We start from the raw sequence: 27,051 nt of genomic DNA on the forward strand, positions 1-27,051 counted from the left end.
AGCCCTATATCCATCCTTTCCCTTGAATTCACTAGTTTTCACTTGTGTGAGCTGGTAATTCTCCATTTGAATGAATCCTTCTTGTTGAATAAATCTTCTGAATTTTCATTTTAAGGTCTGAGTGGCTTATCATGATGACACAGTGATGAACTGAATAATCTTGAACATCAGGGATATTTATATGGCACTGCTTCTATAATAGAACTTGTGATTGAGGGGACAATGGGTTGTAGCAGAATAGCAAAATATTCTTTTTTGTTGGTGATTAAAGCTTTATGTAATTCATTTGTATGCAGACAAAACAAGGGCCATAGTCTATGGAATACACTTGTGGGAGGGTAAGCACTGTCATATTCTAAATGGATGAAAGAAAATAGATTTTCACTTTCTACTCTATCTCTAATATATATACATATTGGTTTGAGTGCTCATTTATCAACATAACTTCAAAAATAAAATTTTAAAAGTAGAAGGAAATATCTATCATCCATCCATCCATTCATCATCTACTCTGTTAAAATGAATTCCCATAAAATGGAAAATTATTTTTGCTGTAATGAGATGGGTCAACTTAAATATTGCAGAGCATGTCCTTTGAACCTGAGGTTCCTGGGCAGAAAAGCTCCTAGACCAAGGAAAGATTGATGCCAGAGCCAACAAAGAAAGCATTCTCCCAGAGCTGACGCCTTGAGTTTGGACTTGTAACCTACTAGACGATGAGAGAATAAATTTCTCTTTGTTAAAGCCATCCACTTGTGGTATTTCTGTTACAGCAGCACTAGATGACCAAGACACCATATGATAGGAAACAATTGCATTTCAAACTCATTACTAAAACAATATAAGGGGTAGAGGAGTAAGGGTCTTGAAGTTCGTAGTCACATTTAGAACAATTAGGGATTTTTTTTTAATACCACAAGACCTTTGATTATCCTGAAAAACAGCAGTGGAATCTTTGTCCCTAGATATCTTGAAGAAAGGGATAGGCCTCTAACTACATGTACTATATGGTCATGTATTGAATTATGTCCCCCCAAAAATGTGGGTATCAACTTGGTTAGGCCATGATTCCCAGTATTGTATGGTTGTCCTCCATTTTGTGATTGTAATTTTACGTTAAAGAGGATTAAGGTGGGATTGTAACACCCTTACCCAGGTCACATTCCTGATCCAATGTAAAGGGAGTTTCCCTGGGGTGTGGCCTGCACCACTTTTTATCTCTCAAGAGTTAAAAAGGAATGGGAAATAAGCAGAGAGTTGTGGACTTCATTCCAAGAAGAAAGCAGTGCTGGGAGCAGAGCTGAGGTTCCCGTGCTGAGATTCTCCCAGACCAAGGGAAGACTTATGCATCACAAGGACCTTCCTCCAGAGCCAACAGAGAGAGAAACCCTTCCCCTGGAGCTGGTGCCCTGAATTCGGACTTCCAGCCTATTGGACTGTGAGAAGATAAACTTTGTTAAAGCCATCCACTTGTGGTATTTCTGTTATAGCAGCACTAGATGACCAAGACATATATATATTTAGGTTCTAACAAAGAAATGCACTAATGTCTCCCATAGACCACTCAATCACTTATCGTCTATTTCAGAATAAACAAACAATTTATTTTATGCAAAATGCAGCCAAAATGTAAGCACTTAAATGCACAAAAATAATCCAGTATTGTTCAAAAGACACTTCAAGGGCCTGCAGATAAACATGAACACTTGATAGGAAATGAAACAAAATCCCCAGAATACCAAATATATTATTTTACAACAATAGTAGGTAATAGTCATATGGTGCTTACTACGTGTCAGGTACTGTTCTTCGTGCTCTTTTATTACATTGCTTAGTCCTTACATCAAATGAGGTGGGTACCATTATTACCCCCATTTTCAAGATGAGGCATCTGGAGTGTATCTGCATAAGAAAAGAGGTTATTCTTTTCTTCTTTTTTATCAATTTTGCCCCTGGTTGTGGGTGTGAAGGCAATATTTTCTTGAAAAGAATTGCAGAGCCTCCATGCTCTGTAATTTCTAAACTCAGAGCTCAGTTTTCAAGTTTTCAGAGGTCTTTGGCCTTTTTTTTTTTATGTTAATATTTAAGATTCCTTCTAATTACTCGTAATTGTTTTCTCTTTCTTACTGAGAAAGGCCTGTAATAGGTTTGCTTCCCCTCAGTAATCAGCTGGAAAAGAATTAAACAATTTCAAGGGCTTTAATTTCCAAAGAGAAGCTGAGACACTGGGAGGATCTGACTCATCATTTTATAGGGTGTATGCCCGCAGTTAATAAGAAACATTGGAAAATTTTGTTCCTTGTAAGTGTAAAGCAAGATAAGACATGTGAATCATAAATCTCAAAAGGAGACAAAATAATAACTACCCTAAAATATTTGGCATTGTGTAGCACAGTTTAGTTAGAATCCCAAGTGGTCCTTCATTTTAATTACCAAAAATGGATAATTAAGCTGTTTCAAAATCTTTCCCAAGAAACTCTCTCTGGGTCAGAATCTGAAGCAAATAGCTTTCTTGAGAAGGTGTCACTTAGGAGGAGGTCTCAGCTTTCTTGAGAACTGTGATTCTTTTAATGGTTCTTCTAAGAATAGACAATGGCATGTGTACTTTGAGAATACTTAGATTAATAGTCATTCCCTCCCCCAAACTAAGTTAAAGTAGGAAAGTGAAAACTTTAATGTGTAATAGCAATATTTAAAAAATATACATTTATTGTACTTTAAGTGAAAGTGTAGAAATCAAGTCAGTCTCTCATACAAAAATTTATATACACCTTGCTATATACTCCTAATTGCTCTCCCCCTAATGCGACAGCTTGATCCTTCCCTCCAGGAGCGCCTGGCAGATTCAAACTGCTGGCCTTTTAGTTAGCAACCATAGCACTTAACCACTACGCCACCCGGGTTTCCATTCAACTGTGTGGATCATAACAAATTATGGATAACATTTCAAAGAATAGGAATTCCAACCCCCCCCCCCCCCAAAATCCCATTCCTGTTGTGTCGATTCAGACTCATAGCAACCTTATAGGACAGAGTAGAACTGCCCCATTGGGTTTTCAAGGTAGTAAACCTTTAAGAAAGCCAACTGTCACATCTTTCTCCCTCCGAGTGGCTGGTAGGTTTGAACTACCTACTTTTTGTTTAGCAGCCAAGCACTTATCAACTATGCTACCAGGGTTCCTGTTGTTAGGTGCCATTGAGCTGGTTCCAACTCATAGCAGCCCGACAGGACAGAGTAGAACTGCCCCATAGGGTTTCCAAGGAGTGTCTGGTGGATTTGAACTGCTGATCTTTTGGTTGGCAGCCAAGCTCTTAGCCGCTACGCTATCAGGTCTCCTACCAGGGTTCCTATCTGTATTAAAAAGAAATGAAGGCAATGTCATTCTCAATTTCATGAGACTAGTATAAGCTTGACACTGATGAGAAAAAATATATAAGAAAATCTCAATCATCAACATCGATGCAAAAAATCCTAACAAAAATTAGTAAGATGAAATCTATATAATTTTTTTAAAAAAAGATTAGATAGATCTAGATGTATATCTACCTATCTCTTTATCTACTATCTATTTATTATCTGTCTATCCATCCATCCATCCATCCATCCATCCATCCATCCATCCATCCATCCATCCATCCATCCATCCATCCATCCATCCATCCATCCATCCATCCATCCATCATCTATCATCTGTCTGTCTATCTATCTATCATCTATCTATCTATCTGATCCTTTTTAGCTAACTCCATTGGCTAAGACCATCAGGACAATATTGAATAGAAATGGTCTTTGCCAGCATTCTTTTCTGGTTGCCAATCTGAAAGGGAAAGCTTTCAATATTTCCCCATTAATTATAATATATAGGTTTTAAAGATGCCCTTTATCAGATTAATGAAATTACCTTTCATTTCTAATTTGCTAAAATATTTAACCATGAGAGGATGTTGTATTTTACCAAAGCGTTTCTTCACCTATACCTTCATCATTTGGTTTTTTTTTCCCTCTAATCTGTTAAAGTTATGAAACACGTTAATTGATTTTATGATATTAAACCTACTTTGTATTCCTAGGATAAGCCTTAAATTGGTCTTGATGTATTTTTCTCTCGATATATATAGCTTTCTTCACTTTACTATTTTTTGTCAGTATTTTTTTGCATTTATGTTGATGACTGAGATTTTCCTATATAAAAATACTAAATTTGAGAAACAACTGACTATTTATCTGGCACAGCAAAGTAGACTGGATGGAACATAGGTTTACAGGTTGAATCTAAACTCCCCCAGTTGTACAACCTGAGTCTAGGTTTCTTCATCTGTAATATATGAATAATAACACCTACCTGAAGTGATTGTGTGAGGTTCAAATATAATATTTGAGTAAAGTGCCTGGAAAATACCTGGGCCACAATAAATCATAGCTATTATTATTATTAGCCTTATTATTGTTATTTGTATGAGGTTTTTTTGCATATAATAATTTTCTAAAGGCCATAGTTCTGCTGCAATAGGCACTGAATTAAAAAAAAAAGCAATAGGTAAGAAAGTAAGGTAAGTCAAGTTTATTTTTTGTTATCCTAATACATTTCCTGCCTGTATACTTTTATTTTTCCTTTCTATAGAAAAAATTTTTTTTTCTTTTTTTTTATTGGCTATCACCTTAGTGTACTGTCCATTTATTTTTGTTTCAAAGAATCCTAACCAATGTCTGGCAAAAAACAAAGCAAAACAAAAAAACAACTGTAAAGGAACACTAAAACCCATTGCCATAGAGTGGATTCTGACTCATAACAACCCTGTTGGACAGAGTAGAACTGCCCTATAGGGTTTCCAAGGAGTGGCTTGTGGATTCAGACTTCCAACCTTTTGGTTAGTAGCCAAGCTCTTAACCACTAAGCCACCATTATTTATTTATCTGCCTGATATTTTAAAATATTTTTTCCATTTGAAATTAAATATATGAAAGTTAGCTTCAGCTTCAGCTATTAGTTTAATAGCACATATTCAGTTTGTGCTGTACTTATTTCCAAAAAAGGAAATCTAGAAATGTTCTTTTTCCTTATGAGTATGAAGGATATTTAAGTTGAGAGAGTAAGCGATGGGGTTAAAATAAGAGAGAGAAATGAATAAATGCTTAATTTAATTAGCTTCTCTTTAATCCCCTTGAAGATTCTTCGAATTTTGAGGAGACAAATTTTTTTTTTTTTAGCTAGTGTAATTCTCTTGGGTTCCAAGAATGCCCTTGATGTAGAATAAAGAAAGATCTTGCTTTACAGAAGATAGCCTAGTCCATCTTTCCTACACGTATCCTAATAACTAACTCAGAATATTTCCTATCTCCTTCATTCTGAACAGGGTGGAAATCCACAGGTCCTGTGATCCTACAATTACATAGGAAACAATAATACAGAATCTACGGCAGTTTAGACTAATTTCTAGTTGTACATGCTTCCATGTAAGACCCCCAAATATCCCTTAACATGTCATTAAAGAATAAAATAGTGATAATAAGCTGTAAGTTAAAATTCTCTCTCTATTCCCTACCTTATGAAACTTTTCTCAGTGAGAAAAACCACATTGAAAAACAAATCTCACTCAGTGCTGGAGATGGTTCTGTTGATGCTCTTATTTAGAAAAAGCAATGGCATCAAGTCATGGAAAAACAACTTATTAAGTGTTTCTTTTGGGACTTAGTGTTATGTAAACATGTGTGAATGGCTTGCCTTTGCTGTATTTTGAATGTAAAAAAAATTACAGTTCAAAAATTTTAAATTATTTATATGTTTTATTTGGAGCACAAAACATTTCAGCAGTAGAGGAACATCAAAATTTGACTAAGGAGGAAGAGAAAGAAACTTTTAGCTATCAATCCAAGGACCCTGATACTACGCAGTTCAAACACTAAATTAGGAGTATATGTAGATAAATGTGAGCAATTAAGATTCGTAGTGGTAAGAGATTTGATTTAGCTTATGAAAGACAGCTTTCAAGATTGAATTATTGCCCTTTTAGATAAAGGCTGGAGCCCTGGTGGCACAGTGGTTAAGAGCTACAGCTGCTAACCAAAAGATCAGTAGTTCAAATCCACCAGCCGCTCCTTGGAAACCATATGTGGCAGGTCTACTCTGTCCTATAGGGTCGCTATGAATCGGAATCGACTTGATGCCAACGGGTTCGGTTTTTTGGTTGGATAAATGCTAAATACAAAAAACAAAACCAAATCGATTCTTGTCAAGTGAATTTTGACTCGTAATGATCCTATAGGCTATTCTCATTCATCTCTTAAAGTCTAAGAGTGAGGATTATGGGTACATAGCCCGTGAGTTGGAATCAACTGGGCAGCAATGGGTTTGGGGAGTCCTGTTGTTGCGGTGGTTAAGAGCTCAACTACTAGCCCAAGAGGTAAGCAGTTCGAATCCACCAGCCACTGCTTGGAAACCCTCTGGGGCAGTTCTACCTTGTCCTATAGGGTCACTATGAATCGGAACAATTAATGAGTAGGATTTTCATCCAGGGTCTCTTTTTGGGACTAATCAAACTGACTATAAAGATCATAGGCACATATAAGCATATATGAAATGTACCACTGTAGTATGAAATAGTAATTTATCTTTTTTATCTCCTGATCATTCACAAAGGCTCTGTACTTCTATCTTTATAATTATAATGATCATTTCAGACTGCTAGTAACTTGTTCAGACTGCAAGTAACTTGTTGCAAAGGATCTCTTTAAAGTGTTGAAAAGCAAAGATAACACGTTGAGGACTAAGGTGTGCCTGACCCAAGCCATGGTATTTTCAGTTGCATCATATGCATGTGAAAGCTGGACAATGAATAAGGAAGACCGAAGAAGAATTGATGCCTTTGAATTGTGGTGTTGGCGAAGAATATTGAATATACCATGGACTACCAAAAGAATTAACAAATCTGTCTTGGAGGAAGTACAACCAGAATTCTCCTTAGAGGCAAGGACAGCGAGTCTATGTCTCACATGCTTTGGACATGTTGTCAGGAGGGATCAGTCCCTGGAGAAGGACGTCATGCTTGGTAAAGTATAGGTCAGGAGAAAAGAGGAAGACCCTCAATGCGGTGGATTGACACAGTGGCTGCAACAACGGGCTCAAACACAACGATGATGGCAAGGATGGCACAGGACCGGGCAGTGTTTCGTTCTGATGTGCATAGGTCCGCTATGAGTCAGAACCGACTTGACGGCACCTAAGAACAAGTAACTTGTTCAAAGTGATATGACTAGGAAGCTTAACCACAGAATCTTAAGAGATAGAAGAGAATCTAGAAATTATCTAGTTCAATCTTCTACCTAAGGCACAAATCCCTTGTATAAACTACAGTGATGAGGAATTTCTCATTGAAAGGAAGAGTTTTTCAATGGTAAAGCTCATTTTACTAGACTCTAATGTACTTCTTTCTGTATCTTTTACCATTTATCTTGACCTTGCCTTCTGAAACCATATTAGTATAAAAATCTTTCAATTATTCGAAGATACATCATGATTCCTCACATCTCCTTAATTCCATTTTCTAATCACATGGCAGCAGAGTCATTGAAAATCTCGGCCTTGAATCTGTCTTGTTTTTATTGTTAGGTATCATGGTGTCAGTCCCGACTCATAGCGACCCTATGTACAGCAGAATGAAACACTCCCCGGTCCTGCGCCATCCTCACAATCGTTGTTATGCTTGAGCCCCTTGTTGCAGCCACTGTGTCAATTCTGTCTTAGGCAGGTATTACTAGGGTCTGACATGCACTGAAATGAAATTACTTTGGGCAAAATTATGGCTGTATAACAGTTTCTATCACCAAAGACCATGTACAGCACTAGTAAGTACCCAATAATTGTGAACTATTTTTATCAGTATGGTAGGGCTTGGAGAAATTACTCCTGGATATAAAAGAGACTATTTTCTTAGTTATGTTCATCTGTGTCTCTACAGATAAAAGAGACTATTTTCTTAGTTATGTTCATCTGTGTCTCTACAGCCATATCAAGATAGAAAGCATTAATCAATATTTTATTTTAAAGTCTTCAGGAACATAGCATGTTCCACATTTCCACGAACTGTTGTCAGAAATATAAGTCTGGCTAGCTGGGGAAATGGGGCCTGGAACTGAGCGAGTGCTCTGTTAGGTCTTATGTAGTAGAGAAAACTCGTACTGTATTTAAAAGTATAACAAAGAGGTTTATTAATGGTTCAAGACAGTTGAAACCAGGAATTCCTCAGCTCATGAACATGAAACCATGAATTCAAGGCACGTTAATCACACAAGCTTTTCTTAATAGGGTTTAGACAAAGAACGGGGCTACAGTATTCTGGTTGGTTTCCAGGTAATCAGGGAAGTTAGAGGCAGGACATTCCAAAGCAGGGACTCATACATGATTGGATGAAAGGGTATATATGGGAATTGATTGGTTACAATACATAATTACAGAAGGACGTGCTTGCAGGTGGGTCTGCAGAACTGTCACAGGACAATGACAGGATAGGGCCTATTCCTGTAGTCAGACCGAAAACAGGTTTGTTAGATATTGATGAACTATCATAAGACATAGATTTCCTGAGATTGTATAGTGCAGGCATTTCTTAAGAATATTGCACACAAATCAAGCTGCATTATTTTAGAATGGTGAACAAAATAAGTTGAAAATAACTTGCTTGTGGAACATATTTCTTGAGAACATCCTGCATAAGGGGGTTTCAGATAATCATTTATGTCTCAACTCCCTCTGGGAACACATCTGCAGGAACAGTGTTGCCCTGACCACAGAGAGAAGCATTTCCTTAGTTATAAAGCTAATTCTTTAGATACAGCCATACCAAAAACAAAAAACAAATTCAGTGCCATCAATTCGATTCCAACTCATAGTTACAGGACAGAGTAGAACTGCCCCACAGAGCTTTCAAGGAGCGCCTGGCAGATTTGAACTGCTGACCCTTTGGTTCGCAGCCATAGCACTTAACCACTACACCACCAGGAGATACAGCCATAGATAGGGGCTAAAGCTTACTTTCTCACAGCAGAAGCAGAAATGGAGTCTAGTCTCAGATCCTAAATCAGCCATTTTACTTATGCCAAGCACTTCATTTTGAATGTTCTTGATCAGTTAGTTATTATTTAGCTCCTACGGTGCTGCATATCTGCCATGGTGAAATAACCTTTGCAAGCAGAACTTTATAAAATTATTTTCTAAATGTATTAGAAATTTAAACCAATAATTCATCTGTAAAAGTTATATATCTCTCAGGAGGAAAGAAGAGAGAGAAAGTACCAGGAATGACTGGAGGTAACACACTCTAGAGAATAAGAATCAGGACTTCTGGGCTGCATTTTTAAACATATGTCATTGTAATTTTCTTTAATTATACTGGGTGCAAGTCTTCCCTTTTACACTTAGAGTTGAAACTTGTCTGGGGAAGAATTTTTCCCCAAAGGTAAAGAACCTGCAGTGAAATGATTAACTATATTGGTAGAGGGAAAGAGGATATCGGGAAAAGAGACTAGCCAAAAAGTGAAGATTCATAGTTCTAGATGTTAGGGGCTGGCAAATCCTCATGAATTGGTGCCCTCATTTATTCATTCAACAAGATTCCAGATACTGGAATAAATGCTAGGTAAAAACACAAGGCTGACAGGGTCACTGCTTAGCCTTCTAGCAGGAAGTTTTTATGTGGATACTCGAGGACAGGACTTAGGCAATGGTAGGTCTCTAGACTAGCCCTGCGTAATGAGTAATCTTTTGAGAGAGAATGATAAAAAAAAAAAAAGAAAAGAAAAAAAAAGTTGTTTTCTAGAGGGATTTTCTGACAGGGACAAGCATTACTTTTCAATGTTTAGATGACAAACCATGCCACAGTTATAGATGGACATTTTGCTAAGTTTTGCATGGACCATAGCAAAGTACAATGAAGACTGGAGGAAATGCAGCATCATATGGAATTTTGATGGTGTGTAGGTTTGGTAGCACCAGGTGACAGCACCCTGGGCAGATAAGCAGCATTCTCATGGAAGGCACTGGTGGAGAAATGGCAGAGCATCAGCAGAGACCACAATGCTTGATGGGAGATTTTGGATGCCCAACAGACATGGCGGTACTTAGCAGATGCCCAGCGAATGATGATGCATGCTCAGTGGTAGAAGATGGCTGCCCAGTGGGAGATGATGAATGCCCAGTGAGAGATGATGGATGACAAACAGAAACAGTGAATGCTGGCAGGTAATAGTGGATACTTGGTGGATACATACATGCTTGATGAAAGCCCAGAAATTTTCATCAGTGCCTGATGCTAGTTGACTTGTTCATGATCATACATGAGACAATCCCCGGGGACTCCCAGAAGTGCTTTGGGGAAAGGAATGGCCTTTTCTAGAGGACTAGAGGGTATATGTAGGCACATGGGAATAATAAGCCAGTGAATTTAGGGCATCAATATCAAGGTAATCTCATTTGTGCTCACAACCTTTGAGGCCTGGGAAAATCTGAGTTACAAAATGTTTATTAAGTTGTCACAAATTTAAATGCTTTTATGGACCAGGTAGGTGGTATCTGTGAGTAAGACAGCTAGGTATAAGACAATGGTGGGTGACAGAAAACATATCAAAGCTGGAAACCCACACTCCATTAAGAGGTATTCAAATTACAAAGTTCAGAAATTACTGGCTAGGCCAAAGCAAAATTCACCTGCAGGCAAAAGTCAGCCAATTTCATGATCACCAGTTCATAACCTCTGTTGTATGTAAATACTAAGAATCAATGTCCTAGAGCTTAATATATCATTTATTCAGGAATGTGGTACCTCTTTTACACAAATAAGAAAATTGTTTCACATTGAGAATGAACTCAAAATATACAAACCTTGAGAGATATTTAATATATGTGAGAAGATTGTTTCCTATTATTTGTTAACCAACCATAGAAATCCGGGGAGATTCTAGTTATCACATATTATTCCCATCAACTATAGCTTTTCCAGAACATTTAGGACAACTTGGACTCCACTGAATGAGCATTGGTGGAACCCCTGAAAATCCCCAGAGATGTCAGTGGAAAACATGAGGATGGATCTATACCTTCTAGATATATTCCCAAGCCCTTTCTCCCAATTGTATTTCTGGAGACTAGATTTGAAAATAACTATGCTTTACTAAAAGGCACAAATCTATAGCAAAAGAAAGTTAGGGTTTAAGGAATTCTTTAAAAGATATGAAGACAAAATTATAAAATGGAGGAAGGCCTAGCTTATAAGCATATATTCCCACTGGGTTTTTTTTTCCACTGTAATGGGAATAATAAAATTCCAAAGACAATTCACCATGATTAATATGTGTGACATGTAGTAATTTTATAGGAGGTGAGGTGATTATTTGAGCAGTTCTATATTTCTAATATAGTTATTCTTGGACAGAATGTTTTAAATAACATGTAACAGGAAGCAATTATTAAGACCTAAGGCTTTGGAGTTTATTAGGCCTGTGCTTAATATTTTTTAGTTTTGCCATGGATTAGTTTTGAAGTCTTGAGCATATTACTTAATGTCCCTGAACTTAAGTTTCTTCATATTTAAAATACAAAATCATAATAAATAGATCAGAGGTATTATTTTTGTGAAGATAAAATTAGTTAATACATGCAAATTTTTTCTTGCAGAATGCCTGGGAAATATGATACTTTCAATTAATGCTATTTATTATAGATGTGAAGATTAAATGCAATGATGTGTAGACTAGTGCCTTATACAGTAACTAATCAACAATTTTAATCCTCTCTGCTCCGAATCCTCACATCCTTCCAAATTCCTGTTAACGTACTTAAACAGTTAATTTGCTTTGTAGCATTGACCATCCTACGATACATTATGGTACACTAACCTTTTTATAACTTTTATATGAATTGTAGCTACCAGACCTACTTCTGCTCAACAGATTTCTTTATTCCAGCGAACAGAAAACCAAGTGTAATACACTTATCTTTCTCAAAAGATCCAAATTGAGTAATATTGCAACTAGTCCTAACTTAGAAAGACAAGCAAAATGATAAGAAATTTTTAAAATCTTAAAAAAAATATTTTGTTGGTACTCATTTAGTACGTTAAAAAATGGCTGCATACGAAGTATGTAGTTTTCAATTTCTGAAATTCTTTCCTTAAAGAAGAAAACAAAACAAAACAAGACTACTAAAAGAGGTAACACATTTCCTCACCAAATAACCTAGTATCGACTTTTGTACACAGATGGTTGAATAATCCGTGGACTGCATACTAGTGGTGATGGGGCAAACCTCCAAGTCCCCTGGATGCCTACTTTGGTTGTGAACTTTCAAATGAGTTATAAATATGTCGTGTCTGAAAAGAAACCATGGTTAGCAGAATAAAAAAAAAAAAAACCTGGAATAGTATAGTTGCGTTGAGGTAAATTTAAATAATATATGTGAAAGCATTGTGAGTGCTCAGTGGTAAACATTTTGTGATAATATCTGGATAGAGAATCAGAAATCCAAGCACGAGCTCCCTGGCTCTGGATAAATTAATTCAATGGCTTTGAAAAAGAAATTCTCTTTATCTGGTTTCCCCAAATACTGGTAGCGGGAAAATTACCCAAGAAAAAGGCTTTAGAAATTTGGCTGGAGGACGTTCCCTTCAGCAGACATCGGTTTCAAAACCCTATACAACTGTATAATAATAATAAAATAAAGAATTTCAGTTTAATCATGCAAAACTACCTAGATTGGCAGACATGATTTCAAAAGTTACATTTTTCATTTTGCTTATTGCTTTTTGCTTATTACCGAGAAGGGTGTTTTTCCCAGTCATTGCCAACTCCTTCTTACTCCAAGGTATGTACCACGTGAATGACTGTCAGATCCCAAAATGAGAATGCCGCTTTGCTTCTCTTCTGCCTCTATCTCCTCAACTAGATTGTGCCTTCCATGAAGACAAAGGCCATATTTATTGTCTTCTCTTGCTGTATTCCCAGTCTCTAGCATGGTACCAAATAAATGCATAGCGAGCAGTCAAAACTGATGAAGGAATAAATGATGTTGAATTGATTCCCACAGAATGGCAGTGTGGTGGGTTGAGGAGAGTCATGTGTGGGGAATAAAATGGGGATTTCTAAGGCTCAGTAAACTCTGCTGAGAAGTTGTTACTCCATGAAGAGCAAAAGAGAAGGATCAGACCTTACAGCATGCAAGGTGGCAGACAGCGGGGCTCTATTTCAGTCAACAGTGAGACCGTACAAAGCACTAAGAGTCCAGAAACAACCCAAGGAGTTGAGACTGATACATTGGGAACCATTAGTTTGAGGGGCCCTGCGTAAAGTTAAGTATGACTTAGAGATTTGCAAACTTAGTAAAGAAAATCAGAGGAAAGGGTTAGATTAAATTAGCCAGATCTGTATTTAAGTTTTAAACCAATTGTTCTTCATTTAGTATTTTAAAGGATACACTTTATATGACAAAAAAAACACCCAGTGCCGTCGAGTCAATTCTGACTCATAGCGACCCTATAGGACAGAGTAGAACTTCCCCATAGAGTTTCCAAGGAGCGCCTGGTGGATTCGGACTGCCAACCTTTCGGTTAGCAGCCGTAGCACTTAACCATTACGCCACCAGGGTTTCCTTACATGACGAAGCAGTTAAATTTTAAACATATAATTTTAACAAGTGTATGTACATATATTTCTTAATTTTAAATAAATATGAAGTAGATTGAACCTAAATAATAGAATGCATTACTACTAGCACGGAGACTACCAAGTTATAAGGAATAAACGAAGACAGCATACCAGGAGGCCTGACCTTTACTGGAGACACTCCAGTGTGTAAATATACACACAATAGTAGGCTACAAACCAGTCAAACAGAAGGTGCTGATAATAAGGATGGCTTACACAGAAAACATATTTATTTTTCAAGAGGAGAATAGGATAGGAAACAAGCAAGCTAACCTGAAAGGCCTGATGTACAACCGGATAAACCCTAGAAATACAGAACCAGAGGAAAACTACCTTGAATTGTAGGAACTAGGAAACTATGACTCATTTCTTCAAATTTGGAAATATCTGCAAACCTGGATGTGAGTATTTTTTCTTCCTACTAATGAAAAATGGAGGCTGTAATTTTATGAAAAAAATTTTTTTGCTTACACAAGAAGGTAGAAGAAAATTGTTACTATTATGTGAATGCTAAAAATTTTATTTATCTGAGTTATTCCATATAGCTTTATTCACCCAAGGTCAAAGTATCCATGCCAGGCAAAAGAAAGCAAATAGTTTAAATAGAAGATTCAATATTTATCATGAACTCTTTAAATTTTTAATATGAATAAGTATGAATATGTTTCCAAGTGTAATATTTGCATTTGCATCCATATTTGTTTTGATTTGCTTGTGCCCTTTTTTCCTCTGTTGATAGTTACTTGTGAACTGGGCATTAATTTGTCCTGGTAATAATTTAGTGTTTCTTCTGTTCATTTAGGGATAGTTCTACATGACAGAGAAAGATTTGTATACTTGATAATCTTGGAATAACCACCTATTCTGGAAAGATATAATAGGAATTTAAAGGCATTTTAATAACAAAACACTTTTCTTTAGGTTGAACGTTTATACTATCTTTTATTTTTTTCCTTCTGAGATGAATGGTGATTTTTATAAACTGAAATATACAGGGATATCATATTATCTTTACGTTAAACAGAATAAATGCAATAATATTCAATTTTGCTTAGAATAAAAATAATAGAATAAGGTGATATAATTTCACTATGTATGAGTTTGATTGTTATTATTAATACTTTGTGTAGCAAACTTATGTGCAGTATAAGAGACATAGGATCATACGTGCTGGGCAATTGTTTACTATTCTAAGTGTGTGTGTGTTTTCTAAGGTTTTATTCCTCCGTGGTTTACAGCAGTGGGAACATGCATCTACCTTTTTATGGGAACCTTGGCAGGAGATAAGGAGCAGAGGCGGGACTAGTTTTCTAATACATTTTTATGGAAATGTTTAGACCAGGAATTATTTTCTGTTACATAATAAAATGATGCTTATAACTTGAAATTGTGGAATATAATTCTGTTAGCAAAATTACAACTAGATATATTTATACTATTTGGTACCTGTAAAATGGCGATTTTAAGCAGGTGAAGAGAAATTTCTGTTGGTGAATGTTAATGTTGAGAGATTTTGCTTTTTATTAGATAACTCTTTTGAGTGTCATCACCATGGAATGTCAAGTTGGGTTTTCAGGCAGAGTATCTTATCCACCTGAATCATGTGGTATTTGTGCAGTTCCAGGAGAATTTATAATGGAAAAGTAAAGACTTGATTTTATACATTTTTGTGTTCCCCTACTTTTTGCTTTCTATTGTTTTTGAAGATTATGAAGCTGTGGCTAGAAAAAATTTTTATTGTATCAAAAATATCTGAGACGTGATTGAAATATAGATTTGGGGCTGACAGTGCTCTAGAATCTAACCTCCTCTGGAGTATTATTTACAGAAAATAGGATTTTCAGTTAAAGATTTAATGATTTATAATAGAATGATTTATAATAGATTTATAATAGAATGATGCCAAGGACAGTTTAATTGTTTTTCAATTATTCATTAACTTTGTGGTAAAAATCATTCTCACTGAAGTGCGTAATTTCTAAAATTATACCAATTTTGTATATAGAGATCCACTTTCTTCAACCTACATTTGTATTTACATTTTATATATTATATATGTATTATTGGAAACCCTGGTGGCGCAGTAGTTAAGTGCTATGGCTGCTAACCAAAGGGTCGGCAGTTCAAATCCACCAGGGGCTCCTTGGAAACTCTGTGGACCAGTTCTATTCTGTCCTATAGGGTTGCTATGAGTCGGAATCGACTTGACGGCACTGGGTTTGGTTTTGTTTTTTTTTATATGTATTATTACATATTTTTATTTATATATATATTATTAAGGTTTATTATTATTATTATTATTAAGGAGCCCTGGTGGCCTTGTGGCGGTCTGCTTCTGTAAAGATTTACAGCCTTGGAAACCCTATGAGGCAGTCCTACCCTGTCCTATAGGGTCACTATGAGTCAGAATTGACTCAATGGCAATGGGTATATATGTTATTCCTCTCTAGAGTGATCAAGGCCCCATTACCTTTCAAAACTATACTGTAATATCACAATTCAGATATTGACACGGATACAGACAAATTACAGAACATTTGTATCACCACATGAGTTACTCCCTTTGTCTTTATATAATCACTGTCACCTCCCGTTCCAGCAACCCCATCCCTAAACCCTGCCAGCCATTAATCTGTTCTTCATTTCTATAATTTCATCATTTAAAGTATGTTATATAAATGGAAGCATATAATGTATGACATTTTGGAATTGGTATTTTTCACTCAGCATAAATCTCTGGAGATTCATCCAGGTTCTTGCATGAATGGATAGTTCATTCCTTTTTATTGCTGCATAGTATTTCATGGTGTGGATGTACAGGTTGCTAACCCTTTACACGTTGAAGGATTGTTGTTTATGGTTTGGGGCTATTATAAATAAAGCTGCTATGAACATTTGTGTACAGATTTTTGTCTGAACTAAGTCTTCTTTTCTGTGAGATAAATGCCTAGGAGTGCAATCGCTGGGTTGTATGGTAGTTATAAAACTGGAAACCCTGGTGGTGTAGTGGTTAAGAGCTAAGGCTGCTAACCAAAAGGTTAGCAGTTCAAAGCTACCAGAAGCTCCTTAGAAACCCTATGGAGCAGTTCTACACTGTTCTATAGGGTCTCTATGAGTAGGAATCGACTTGACGGTAGTGGATTTGGTTTTAAGAAACTGCCAAACTGTTTTCCAAACCCATTGTAACATCTTACATCCCCTTCAGCAATGTATAAGTGATCCAGTTTCTTGGAATCCTTGTCAGTATTTAGCCATTCTGATACATGCGTAGTGATATCTCATTGTGGTTTTTATTTGCATGTCCCTAATGGCTAATGATGTTGAAAGTCTTTTCATGTGCTTATTTGACATCTGTGGGTCCTTGTGAATTGTCTGTTTTTTTCCCCCATTACCTAATTGGATTACTACTTTTTTTTAAACTGAGTTTCAGAGTTCTTCATATGCTGTAAATACTAGTTGCAGTAGAATGAAAAATGGCCCTCCAAAAGATATCTGAAACCTAATCTACAGACGTGTGAATATTATCTTAAATGGCCAAAAAAGGGGAGATCTTTGCAGATGTAATTAAGCTAAGGATTTTGAGATGGGAAAAACATCCTGGACTATCTGGGTGGGTCCTAAATGCCATCACATGTATCCTTATAAGAGAGAGGTAGAATGAGATTTCAGAAATAAGAGGAAAAGGAAACGTGACCACAAAGGCAGAGGTGATGTGGGGTGATGTGGCCACAAGTCAAGGAATGCTGGCAACTACCAGAAGCTGGGAGAAGCAAGGAATGGATTGTCTAGAGCCTACGGATGGAATGAGACCCTGTTGAAACCTTGATTTTAGTGCTGTGAGACCTATTTTGGACTCCTGGCCTCCAGAACTGTGATAGTAAATTTCTGTTGTTTTAAGCCACTGAGTTTGTGGTAATTGGTAATAGCAGTCATATGAAACTAATATACTAGTCCTTTGTCAGATACTTGGTTTGCAAATATTTCTCCCACTCTGTAGATTATACTTTTATGCTCTTAACAGGGTCTCTTGCAGAGCAAAAGCTTTTAATTTTGACAAAGTCCAATTTCTCACATTTTTCCTTTTATGGATCACCCTTTTGGTGTCAAATCTAATTCTGCATAGCCCTACACGCTGAAGATTTTCTCTTATGTTTTTATTTTTAAAAGTTTTAGAGTTTTACATTTTGCATTTAAGTCTGTAGTCTACTTTGAATTAATCTTTATATAGAGTGTGAAATTTAGATCAAGATTTTTTTTTCCTATGAAAGTCCAATTGTTTCAGCACCATTTGTTGAAAAGGCTATCCTTCCTTCATTGAATTGCTTTTGCAACTTTGTCAAAAATCAGTCGGGCATATTTGTGAGGGTTTATTTCTGATTTCTCTATTCTGTTCTATTGAGCCATGTGTTTATTCCTCCACCTACAAGACAATGTCTTGATTATTACAGCTATATCCAAAAGCCAAGCCAAATCCATGGCTGTCCAATGGATACTGACTCATAGTGACTGTATACGGCAGAGTACAACTGCCCGGTAGGGTTTCCAAGGAGCAGCTGATGGATTGGAACTGCCAACCTGTTGGTTAGCAGACATAGCTCTTAACCACTGTGCCACCAGGGCTCCATTACAGCTATATAGTAAGCCTTAATATCAGGTAGAATGTTCAGCTGTAGCACTTAACCACTACGCCATCAGGGTTTCCAGAAGATTCCTAGGTGGTGCTAATGGTTTGTGCCTGGCTAGTAACCAAAAGGTTGGTAGTTGGGACCCACCCAGCAGTACCACAGAAGAAAAGACCTGGCAATCTGCTTCCTTAATGGAATACTACTCATTGATAAAGAACAGTGAGGAATCTGTGGAAGGAACCTGGAAGGCATTATGCTGACTGAAATTAGTCAGTTGCAAAAGGACAAATATTGTATAAGACCACTATTATAAAAACTTGAGAAATAGTTTAAGCTGAGAAGAAAATATTCTTTTGTGGTTACGAGAGGGGGGAGGGAGGGAGGGTGGGAGAGGAGCATTCACTAATTAGATAGTAGATAGGAACTGCTTTAGGTGAAGGGAAAGACAGCACACGATACAGGCGAGGTCAGCACAACTGGACTAAACCAAAAGCAAAGAAGTTTCCTGAATAAACTGAATGCTTCGAAGGCCAGTGTAGCGGTTTCAGGGGACATCTAAGTCAATTGGCATAATAAAATCTATTAAGAAAATATTCTGCATCCCACTTTGAAGAGTGGCATCTGGGGTCTTAAATGCTAGCAAGCAGCCGTCTAAGATGCATCAATTGGTCTCAACCCACCTGGATCAAAGGAGAATGAAGAACACCAAGGACACAAGGAAATTACTGGATTTGTAAAATTTCACTTAAAGTGCAATAAAAAGTATTAAAAAAATTACAGACAAAAAACCCTATGGAACTCAATTCTACTGTGTAACACAGGGGGTCACCATGAGTTGGAATCAACTTAATGGTATAAGACAACAACATCAGGTACAGTTATCCCTCCCACTTTAATTTTTTTCAAGATTGTTTTAGCTATTCAAGGGCCTGTGCTTTCCCATGTAAATTTTAGAATAAGCTTGTTTATGTCTAAAAAAATATTGCGGGGATTATGACGGGAATTGCATTAAATCCATAGATCAGTTTGAAGAGAACTGATTGATCTATACTATATTGAGTCTTCCAATCCACGAACATAGTATGTGTCTCCATTAATTTAAGTCTTTGATTTATTTCATCAGCATTTTGTAATTTTAGGATACAAATGCACTACATGCTTTATTACATTTACTCCTGAGTATGATGTTTTCTTTAGAGTGATAATAAATGATATTGTATTTTTAATTTTGGTTTCCACATGCTCATTGTTAGTATAAAAATGTGTTTGATTTCTATGGGTTGATCTTTAATTCTCTGACCTTGCCAGACTCATTTAGTACCAGGAGGTTTTTTTGTATATTCTTTTTTTATTTAGGATTTTCTACATAGATAATCATGTCATCTGCAAATGGGGGTAGTTTTATTTCTTCCTTTCTGATCCATATGTCCATATGTATGTATGTATTTGCCTTACTGCAGTGGCTAGAATTTTCAGGACCATTTTGAGTAAGAGTGGTGACAGCAGATATCCTTGCCTTGTTCCTGATCTTAGGGAGAAAGCATCCACTCCTGCATGTGGGTTTCACTGTCCACCCTGTCACTGGGTATGAATCTCCTCACTAAATCCTTGCTGGGCTTCTCTTTTCAGGTTTTTTCAGCCAGAGAAAGCTGGCTTTTCTTGTTTTTGTTTGTCTGTGTCTGTTGGTGGCCCTGAGTTGCAAGCCTCTCAATCACCTAGTCCAGGATATTATGAGAGATAAAAAGAAAACCCAAGTAACTCACTTCATCGTCAAGTTTCAATTTCTTATTTCCCCAGCCAGTCCGCATTCTTCTTTGCACATTTCAGAGTGTTTTTATGATCATCTGCTAAATTATTTATACAGTGTTCATTTGCATTTAAGGGGGAGGAGCAGGGAAAAGTGCATCTCCACTGTCTTGTCCCAGAACCATGCATATTTTTATAGTTATCAAATATTACATGTACAAGTTTTTTTTTTTTAAAGAAGATGAGCCTTTATACACCAGTAATGAACAAGCTGAAAAGTAATTCCATTTATAATAGCATCTAAAAGAATAAAATACCTCGGAATAAATTTAACCAGGGATATGAGATGCCTGTACACTGAAAAGTACAAAACATTGCTGAAAGAAATGAAAGAAAACCTAAACAACTGGAAAGACAGCCCATGTTCAGAGATTGGAAGATTTAATACTGTTAAGATGTCAATACTTCCCAAAGAGATATTTTAACTTTGAGTTGAGATAGCCTTCAAAATTTTACTTTTAGTACTTTCTAGTTTTACTGCACTGTTATCAGAAAGTGCTTTTTAAGATTTCTACTTCATGGCAGTTTCTACTAATTTATTTGTGACCTAATACATGATTAATTTTTGTGAATACCCTATGTGCGGTTGAGAAGAAGGTCCATTCTTTATCGTAGGTGTTTAAAGTTCAACATACATCCATAAAATCTATATCCTTTCTTATTTTTTGTCAAATCTTGATAGTACTGAATGTGGTTTGTTAAAACTCCTATTATTAGAATGTATCCATTAATGTACCCTAGCATCTTTTTTACTTTTTGCTTTATAAAAGTAGTTGCTTTGCTATTTACTAGTATTTATTTGTAACTGCTCTTTCTTGTTAATTGTGACTTTTATCATTAACAAGCATCTTTCTTTTCCACTCTTACTGCTTTCTTTCACTTAAAATTTATTTTGTCAGCTATCAAGATCACACCTTCTACTTTCTTACTGTCTTCATTTGCTTGATACACTTTTTGCCCAGCCTGTTACTTCTAGCCTTTTCAAATCACTGTGTTTCAAGGGTTCTTGTATACAGCATATAGTTGGGTCCTTGTTTCTAAACCAGATTGGAAATCTTTTACTTTTAATGAGTTAGATTGTTTCAAGTTTATTGATACTACTGATAAATTTGGTTTAAATTCTGTCATACTGTATTATGGTATAATGTTAGGTGCGCTACGTTCTGTTGTGTTTCTTCCTCTAGTTAATTTTGGGGAAGGGAGATGCCTTTTTTCTTTTGGTATTTAGAAAAGTTTATATTTTTGTTCTAGTGGTTAACTTTATATTTATATCATATTTAATGCACTTAGACCCCTGTTCTCATTAAGCCTATTACTATCTAGTCTGCCTTTTTTAAATGGTATTATTTAACCCCAATCTCTTGCATATAGAAAGCTCAACGAGATTTTTCTATTTTCCTCTTCTGCTTTCCATTTCTCTTTTCGATTTTTAGTTGTAATGTTTCTATTTGGTTAGAACATATAACACTTAATATATACTGTATAACACATAATATAGAGTTTTTCTGCCCTTTCTTCGACCCTATTTTTGTCCTAGCTCTAAAACTAAGTACAGGTAGTACCCGACTTAAGGCGAGGTCCCATTCTGACAACTCCATTGTAAGTTGGTTCTGATATAAGTAGCATACCAAAAAAAACCCAGTGCCCTTGAGTCTATTCCGACTCATAGCGACCCTATAGGACAGGGTAGAACTGCCCCATAGAGTTTCCAAGGAGCGCCTGGCGGATTCGAACTGCCGACCCTTTGGTTAGCAGGTGTAGCACTTAACCACTACGCCACCAGGGTTTCCATAAGTAGCATATCTCATTTTTTTTATTTTTAGTTTTCATTATCGTTGCCTTTCGTTATCAATATCTTTATAAATCTGATCTTTATTTGTCTTTGGGGGTTAGCATGAGAATGATAACATCAGCAAATTACGCTCTGCAACATATATGTAGTGCGGATTGCTAATGAAAAGATGTACAGAAAAAAAGGCAGTCATTAAGTGTAGTACATCATAACTCGAATATGTCAGAAGTCGGAGACTACCTGTATATTAAATGCTTATCATCAGTCTTTTTGATGAAGCTTTTGAGTCAGCTCTTTGTTAATGAATCCCATCCACTCTTAGGTTTCTTTCTTAAGAAGGTTTCAGAATTTTCTAGGTTTTAGAAACTTAAAACTTTTAATAGCTTTGATGGACAATATGTCTTGATATAAAATCATTGTTTCAATTGTCTCCATTCAAGTATTTTTTATATTTAAGATATAATTTATATATAGTAAAATTCATCCTTTTAAAACTATAAAGTATATAGTTGTTCAATTTTTGACAAACATATCTCGACGGCACTGGGTTTTTTTTTTTATATATATATCTGTGTAACTACCACCACAATCAACATATAGAACAATTCCATATACAAAACAAAACAAAGATATTCACTTGGGATCACCCGCCTACCCTAAGCCCCTGGAAACCATTGATCTGTTTTCTGTAGCCATAGATTGCCTTTGAAAGAATGTTCTATAAGTTGCTTTGTTTTTTGAAAATGTCACTTGACTGTTGCTTTGCTTTTTTATTTTTGTGAAGTGTGGGGTCAGTCTAATTCTCTTGCCTTTGTAAATTATTTCTTCTTTTTGCCTGGAATCCCTGTGGATGTTTTCTTTATATTTGAAAATCTAACGTCTTCTATATCATATATAGTTGCTATGAGTCAGAATCGACTCGGCGGCAGTGGGTTTGGTTTGGGTTTTTGGTCTTCTCTGTATTTCGGAGTTGATCATTACTGTTCTTTTTTTTTTTTTTTTTTCTGGTAGTGGATTGGCCGTATCAATATGTTGATTCAGACTTTATTTCTGGAAAACTTTCTTGGAATTTAAATATTAATGCTGTTCCGTTATTTTTTAGATTTTGACTTCCAGGCATTTTTCTCATAGCTTCAAATGCTTGTTTTGGGATATTTAATTTAGTTTTAAGTGTTGTGTTATGGTTTTGTTCTGCCTGGTCATTCTTTTTTTTCAGTGGGAATTTTCATAAATCACCTTGTTTTGATTCTCATGTTCAGTTTTCTCTTTATAGTTGTTTAGTATATATGAAGATTGCTTGCATCTCTGAATTTCTATGGTCATGGCTGACAGTTTGGGGGTGGTTTCCAAAATTCCACCAGCCTTTCCTTGGAACCCCTATGGGGGCAGTTTTACTCTGTCCTATAGGGTTGCTATGAGTCGGAATCAACTCAAGGGCACTGGTTTTGGGCTTATAGGGTCTCTATGAGTTGGAATCGACCTGAAGGCAGTGGGTTTCAAAATTCTAAGGAATTATGGTTTCTTTAGTAGAGGGCTTTTGGGGAATGTTGAGGGCAGTAGCGGGAGAAGTGATGCCCTTAGATTTTGTCTTTTTTTTTTTTAAATCTGGTAAAATTACAAATTCTTCCCTCTTGCCTCTTTTTCCTTTCACTGTGCATTTTTCAAATGTCATGTCTCTCTTCCTTTTTATCCTCTTTTGCCTCCAAAGCAAGACTGTCTTCTTGGGTCTTGGGCACACTTTTAAGTCTCTTATGTGTCTATAAGAGCTTCTGTTCAGTAATTTCATTCTTGGGGTGCATTTTCTTTCTTATGGTGATTTAGATGATCTTAGACTTGGTACCAACTCTCCAGTCCTTTTTCTCATGCAGATTTTCCTGGACTTGCCTCTGTCTACATAACAGCATGTGATGGGAGCCTAACCCATAGCTCAATGTGATTTCCTATTGATTTTCTACTTACAGGTAATAGAAAATTTCGATGTTTCTCCATATTAAACCAAAACCAAACCAAACCCAGCACCGTCGAGTTGATTCCGACTCACAGCGACCCTACTCACAGCGACCCTACTCACAGCGACCCTATAGGGCAGCGTAGAACTGCCCCATAGAGTTTCCGAGGAGCGCCTGGTGGATTCGAACTGCCAACCTTTTGGTTAGCAGCCGTAACACTTAACCACTAGGCCACCAGGGTTTCCGCTCTCCACATTAGCTGGTGGTATTGTCTAGTTTTGTTATTCTTGTTTCCTTTATTGTTCTTCAGGGAAGTAATAGATGTGTTAGAAGATTTGGATTTATGCTGATGCCATTATTTGGCCACCTGCACATTTTTTTAAGGGAGAAACTAGCAAAATGCAACCTATATCACAAGACAAAGTATAACATCTAAATCACAGTTCCACTTTATTTCAGTAGCTCTTACTTCTATGGAAACCCTGGTGGCCTAGTGGTTAAGTGCTACAGCTGCTAACCAAAGGGTCAGCAGTTTGAATCTGCCAGGCACTCCTTGGAAACTCTATGGGGCAGTTTCTACTCTGTCCTATAGGGTCGCTATGAGTCGGAATTGACTCGACGGCACTGGGTTTGGTTTTTTGGCTTGTTTTTACTTCCATAATTTTGGAGCTGTAAAGTGGCAGGATACTCACTGAGCCGGTAAAATACTGATACTTTGAGGTTAATGCATCACTAAAACTCAGTGAATATAAGAATATCCTCTGGGAACACTGTTTATAAAACGTCTGTTTAGATAATCTGTTGCCATTGTATATTTAGTACAATATAATTAATTTTAAGTCCCATAAGGAATTGTTTTCTAGATGCATTCATCTTTTCTAGGATTTGAGAGCTTGATACACTGTCAATATTATTCCATCTAATGTAATTCCATTATACACTCCAGGAAACAGGGAATTTATTTTCATTCCTTGGTGAGATGAGTGTATCAACAATTAAATTTAAACTGGGTTCGCCAACTTTGTAGTAAAGATAATTGCAGTTTTGTGTAAGTGATTTTTGGTTGTTAGTCATAAACATTTACCAGAAAAACAACTTAGGTTAAAATGAATGCAACAAAGGGATGGCAGAAAACCAAAAGAAAAATTAAAAACTTCTCATATATATAGCCTCTCTAAAAAAAAAAAAAAAAAAATATATATATATATATATATATATATTGAAAGGTTCAACTTCTGACTTCTTATAGTGATGACGTGAACTTGAACTTGTACACTTAGTAATTAATTTCGTTATCCCCTGTCTCTTTGTAAAAACATGAATTACAAACGGCATACAGAAGAATAATAGCTGTTATTGAGTGTTTATTATGTACCAAGCACTTAGTTTGGAAACCTTAAAGAGGATTACTTAACATATATTTGTTAAAGATCATGAGCCTATTTTTCCCTCCTTGTGTTTGATACGGTACCAGGTGTGTGTAGTTCCCAGAACTCTGCTGTGAGGGGTGTCTCTCCCACTATCCCCTCCTGTATACTCTAAGGCAACGTTCATCCGTTATTTGCAAATAACATTGGGCAATAGAGCATCTAGGTAAGATTTTCATTTTTTACAAATTGTGTGCTTTAACTTTTTGAAGAGCCTGTTACTGACTTATTTAACAAACATATCCAATTCTTTTTGTCACACAATTTGCCTTTTTCTTCATTTTTCAAGTGCTACAAATAATTAACTTTATGAGTGTTTACTATGATACCCGCGACAAATTTAGATAGAAAAACAAATCAAATTGACTTACCATAAAGGATTGCCAGCAGAGACAGTGGCATGACAAGTAGTCCCACCAACATATCAGCGATGGCTAGGGACATTAGGAAGTAATTGGTGGCATTGTGCAGTTTCTTTTCCAAGCTTACTGCCATGATAACGAGGATGTTGCCACCTATTGTCATGATTATTATTACCACGATTGAAAGTGCTGGCCAGTTTTGTACCCCGTCTGGGAATTTGAAGCGTCCACCATCGGAGGTATTAAAAATGTCAGTTACTAGAGCTGAAACTGGGCTCACAGAAATATCACACTGCCAAACCAATAGGCCAATTAGGTGCACACTGAAAATAAAGGAAAGAAAAAAAAAAGGTCAGATATATATTATATTGCTTATACATAGTATATTGCTTTTACAAAAAAAATTACTTCTTCAACAATCATAATCATCATCTTTGTCATCATTTCTACTCTCTCAGTTAAATTTCAGTGCTTCACTTTTTTATCCACAGAATATTTTTTATTGAATGCTTATTATGAGTCAGGCACTTTGCTTACTGATACAGATATGTATATGTATATATATATAAAATCTTATTTGATCTCATGCAACAGCCTCGTGGGGTCTGTACTGATTTATACCCATTATGTAGATGGGGGAGACTGAGGTTTAGAGAGTTTAAGTAACATTCTCAAGGCAACACAGCCAGTAAGTGGCAAGGCCAGGGTCCATGCTCATGTGACCTGATTCCTAAACCTGTGTTTAAACTTTTATTCCATGCAAGCAAGCCACAGTGTTATTTGATATTGATTTTTTTTTAAACCACAGTGTTATTTGATATTGATTTTTTTTATAGGGTCGTTATGAGTTGGAATCAACTTGATGGCAACTCTTCTTTAGAATTTTTAAATATTAATTTCTTCTAGATATTGTTTGAGACAACAGACAGCAGAATGAAGGGAGATTTTTTTTTTTAAGTATCCAGCACCCTGACAAGAAAACTGAAGGTTGCCTTTTTTTGATCCAAAGCTAAGAAGGAGTAAGTTGCCATCAGGCAAACATCAGGCAAAATTTTGGAAGAGGCACAGCTGGATTTTGGCACCAAAACAGTTATTTTTTTTAGAGCTCTTTCTACATTCTCAGTTCCAGAGTGACTTTAAACTGGCCCATAGTTTCTTAATGCTATAAACTTCCCTTCTAACTGCCACTCTACCCATTTCTAATCTATGTTTTCTAGCCTTGTTGTAGGCTACATAAGAATTTGTGGTTATATTTCACACCTATGAGTTTGTGGCTTTTCCTAGGTTAGGAACTAAATCCCTTAAGTCATTTAAAATGTACATTTGTCATGGTAGTACTCAGAAAGATTCTACTGTTGTTGTTATGTGCCCTCGAGTCAGTTCCGACTCATAATGACCTG

At 36.3% G+C, this 27,051-nt stretch overlaps 1 protein-coding gene across 1 annotated transcript in view; it reads right to left on the reverse strand.

The window, feature by feature from the left end:
* The window catches only part of HTR2C (5-hydroxytryptamine receptor 2C), a 149,684-nt gene that overhangs the window by 117,973 nt on the left and 4,660 nt on the right, over positions 1-27,051 (reverse strand). The window contains exon 2 of the mRNA XM_049872903.1: positions 25,661-25,974. Coding sequence (XP_049728860.1) covers positions 25,661-25,974 — 314 coding nt within the window. The remainder of the gene's footprint in view (positions 1-25,660; positions 25,975-27,051) is intronic.

The sequence above is a fragment of the Elephas maximus genome, chromosome X, assembly GCF_024166365.1.
Source record: "Elephas maximus indicus isolate mEleMax1 chromosome X, mEleMax1 primary haplotype, whole genome shotgun sequence".
In the NCBI taxonomy this organism is placed as follows: domain Eukaryota; kingdom Metazoa; phylum Chordata; class Mammalia; order Proboscidea; family Elephantidae; genus Elephas; species Elephas maximus.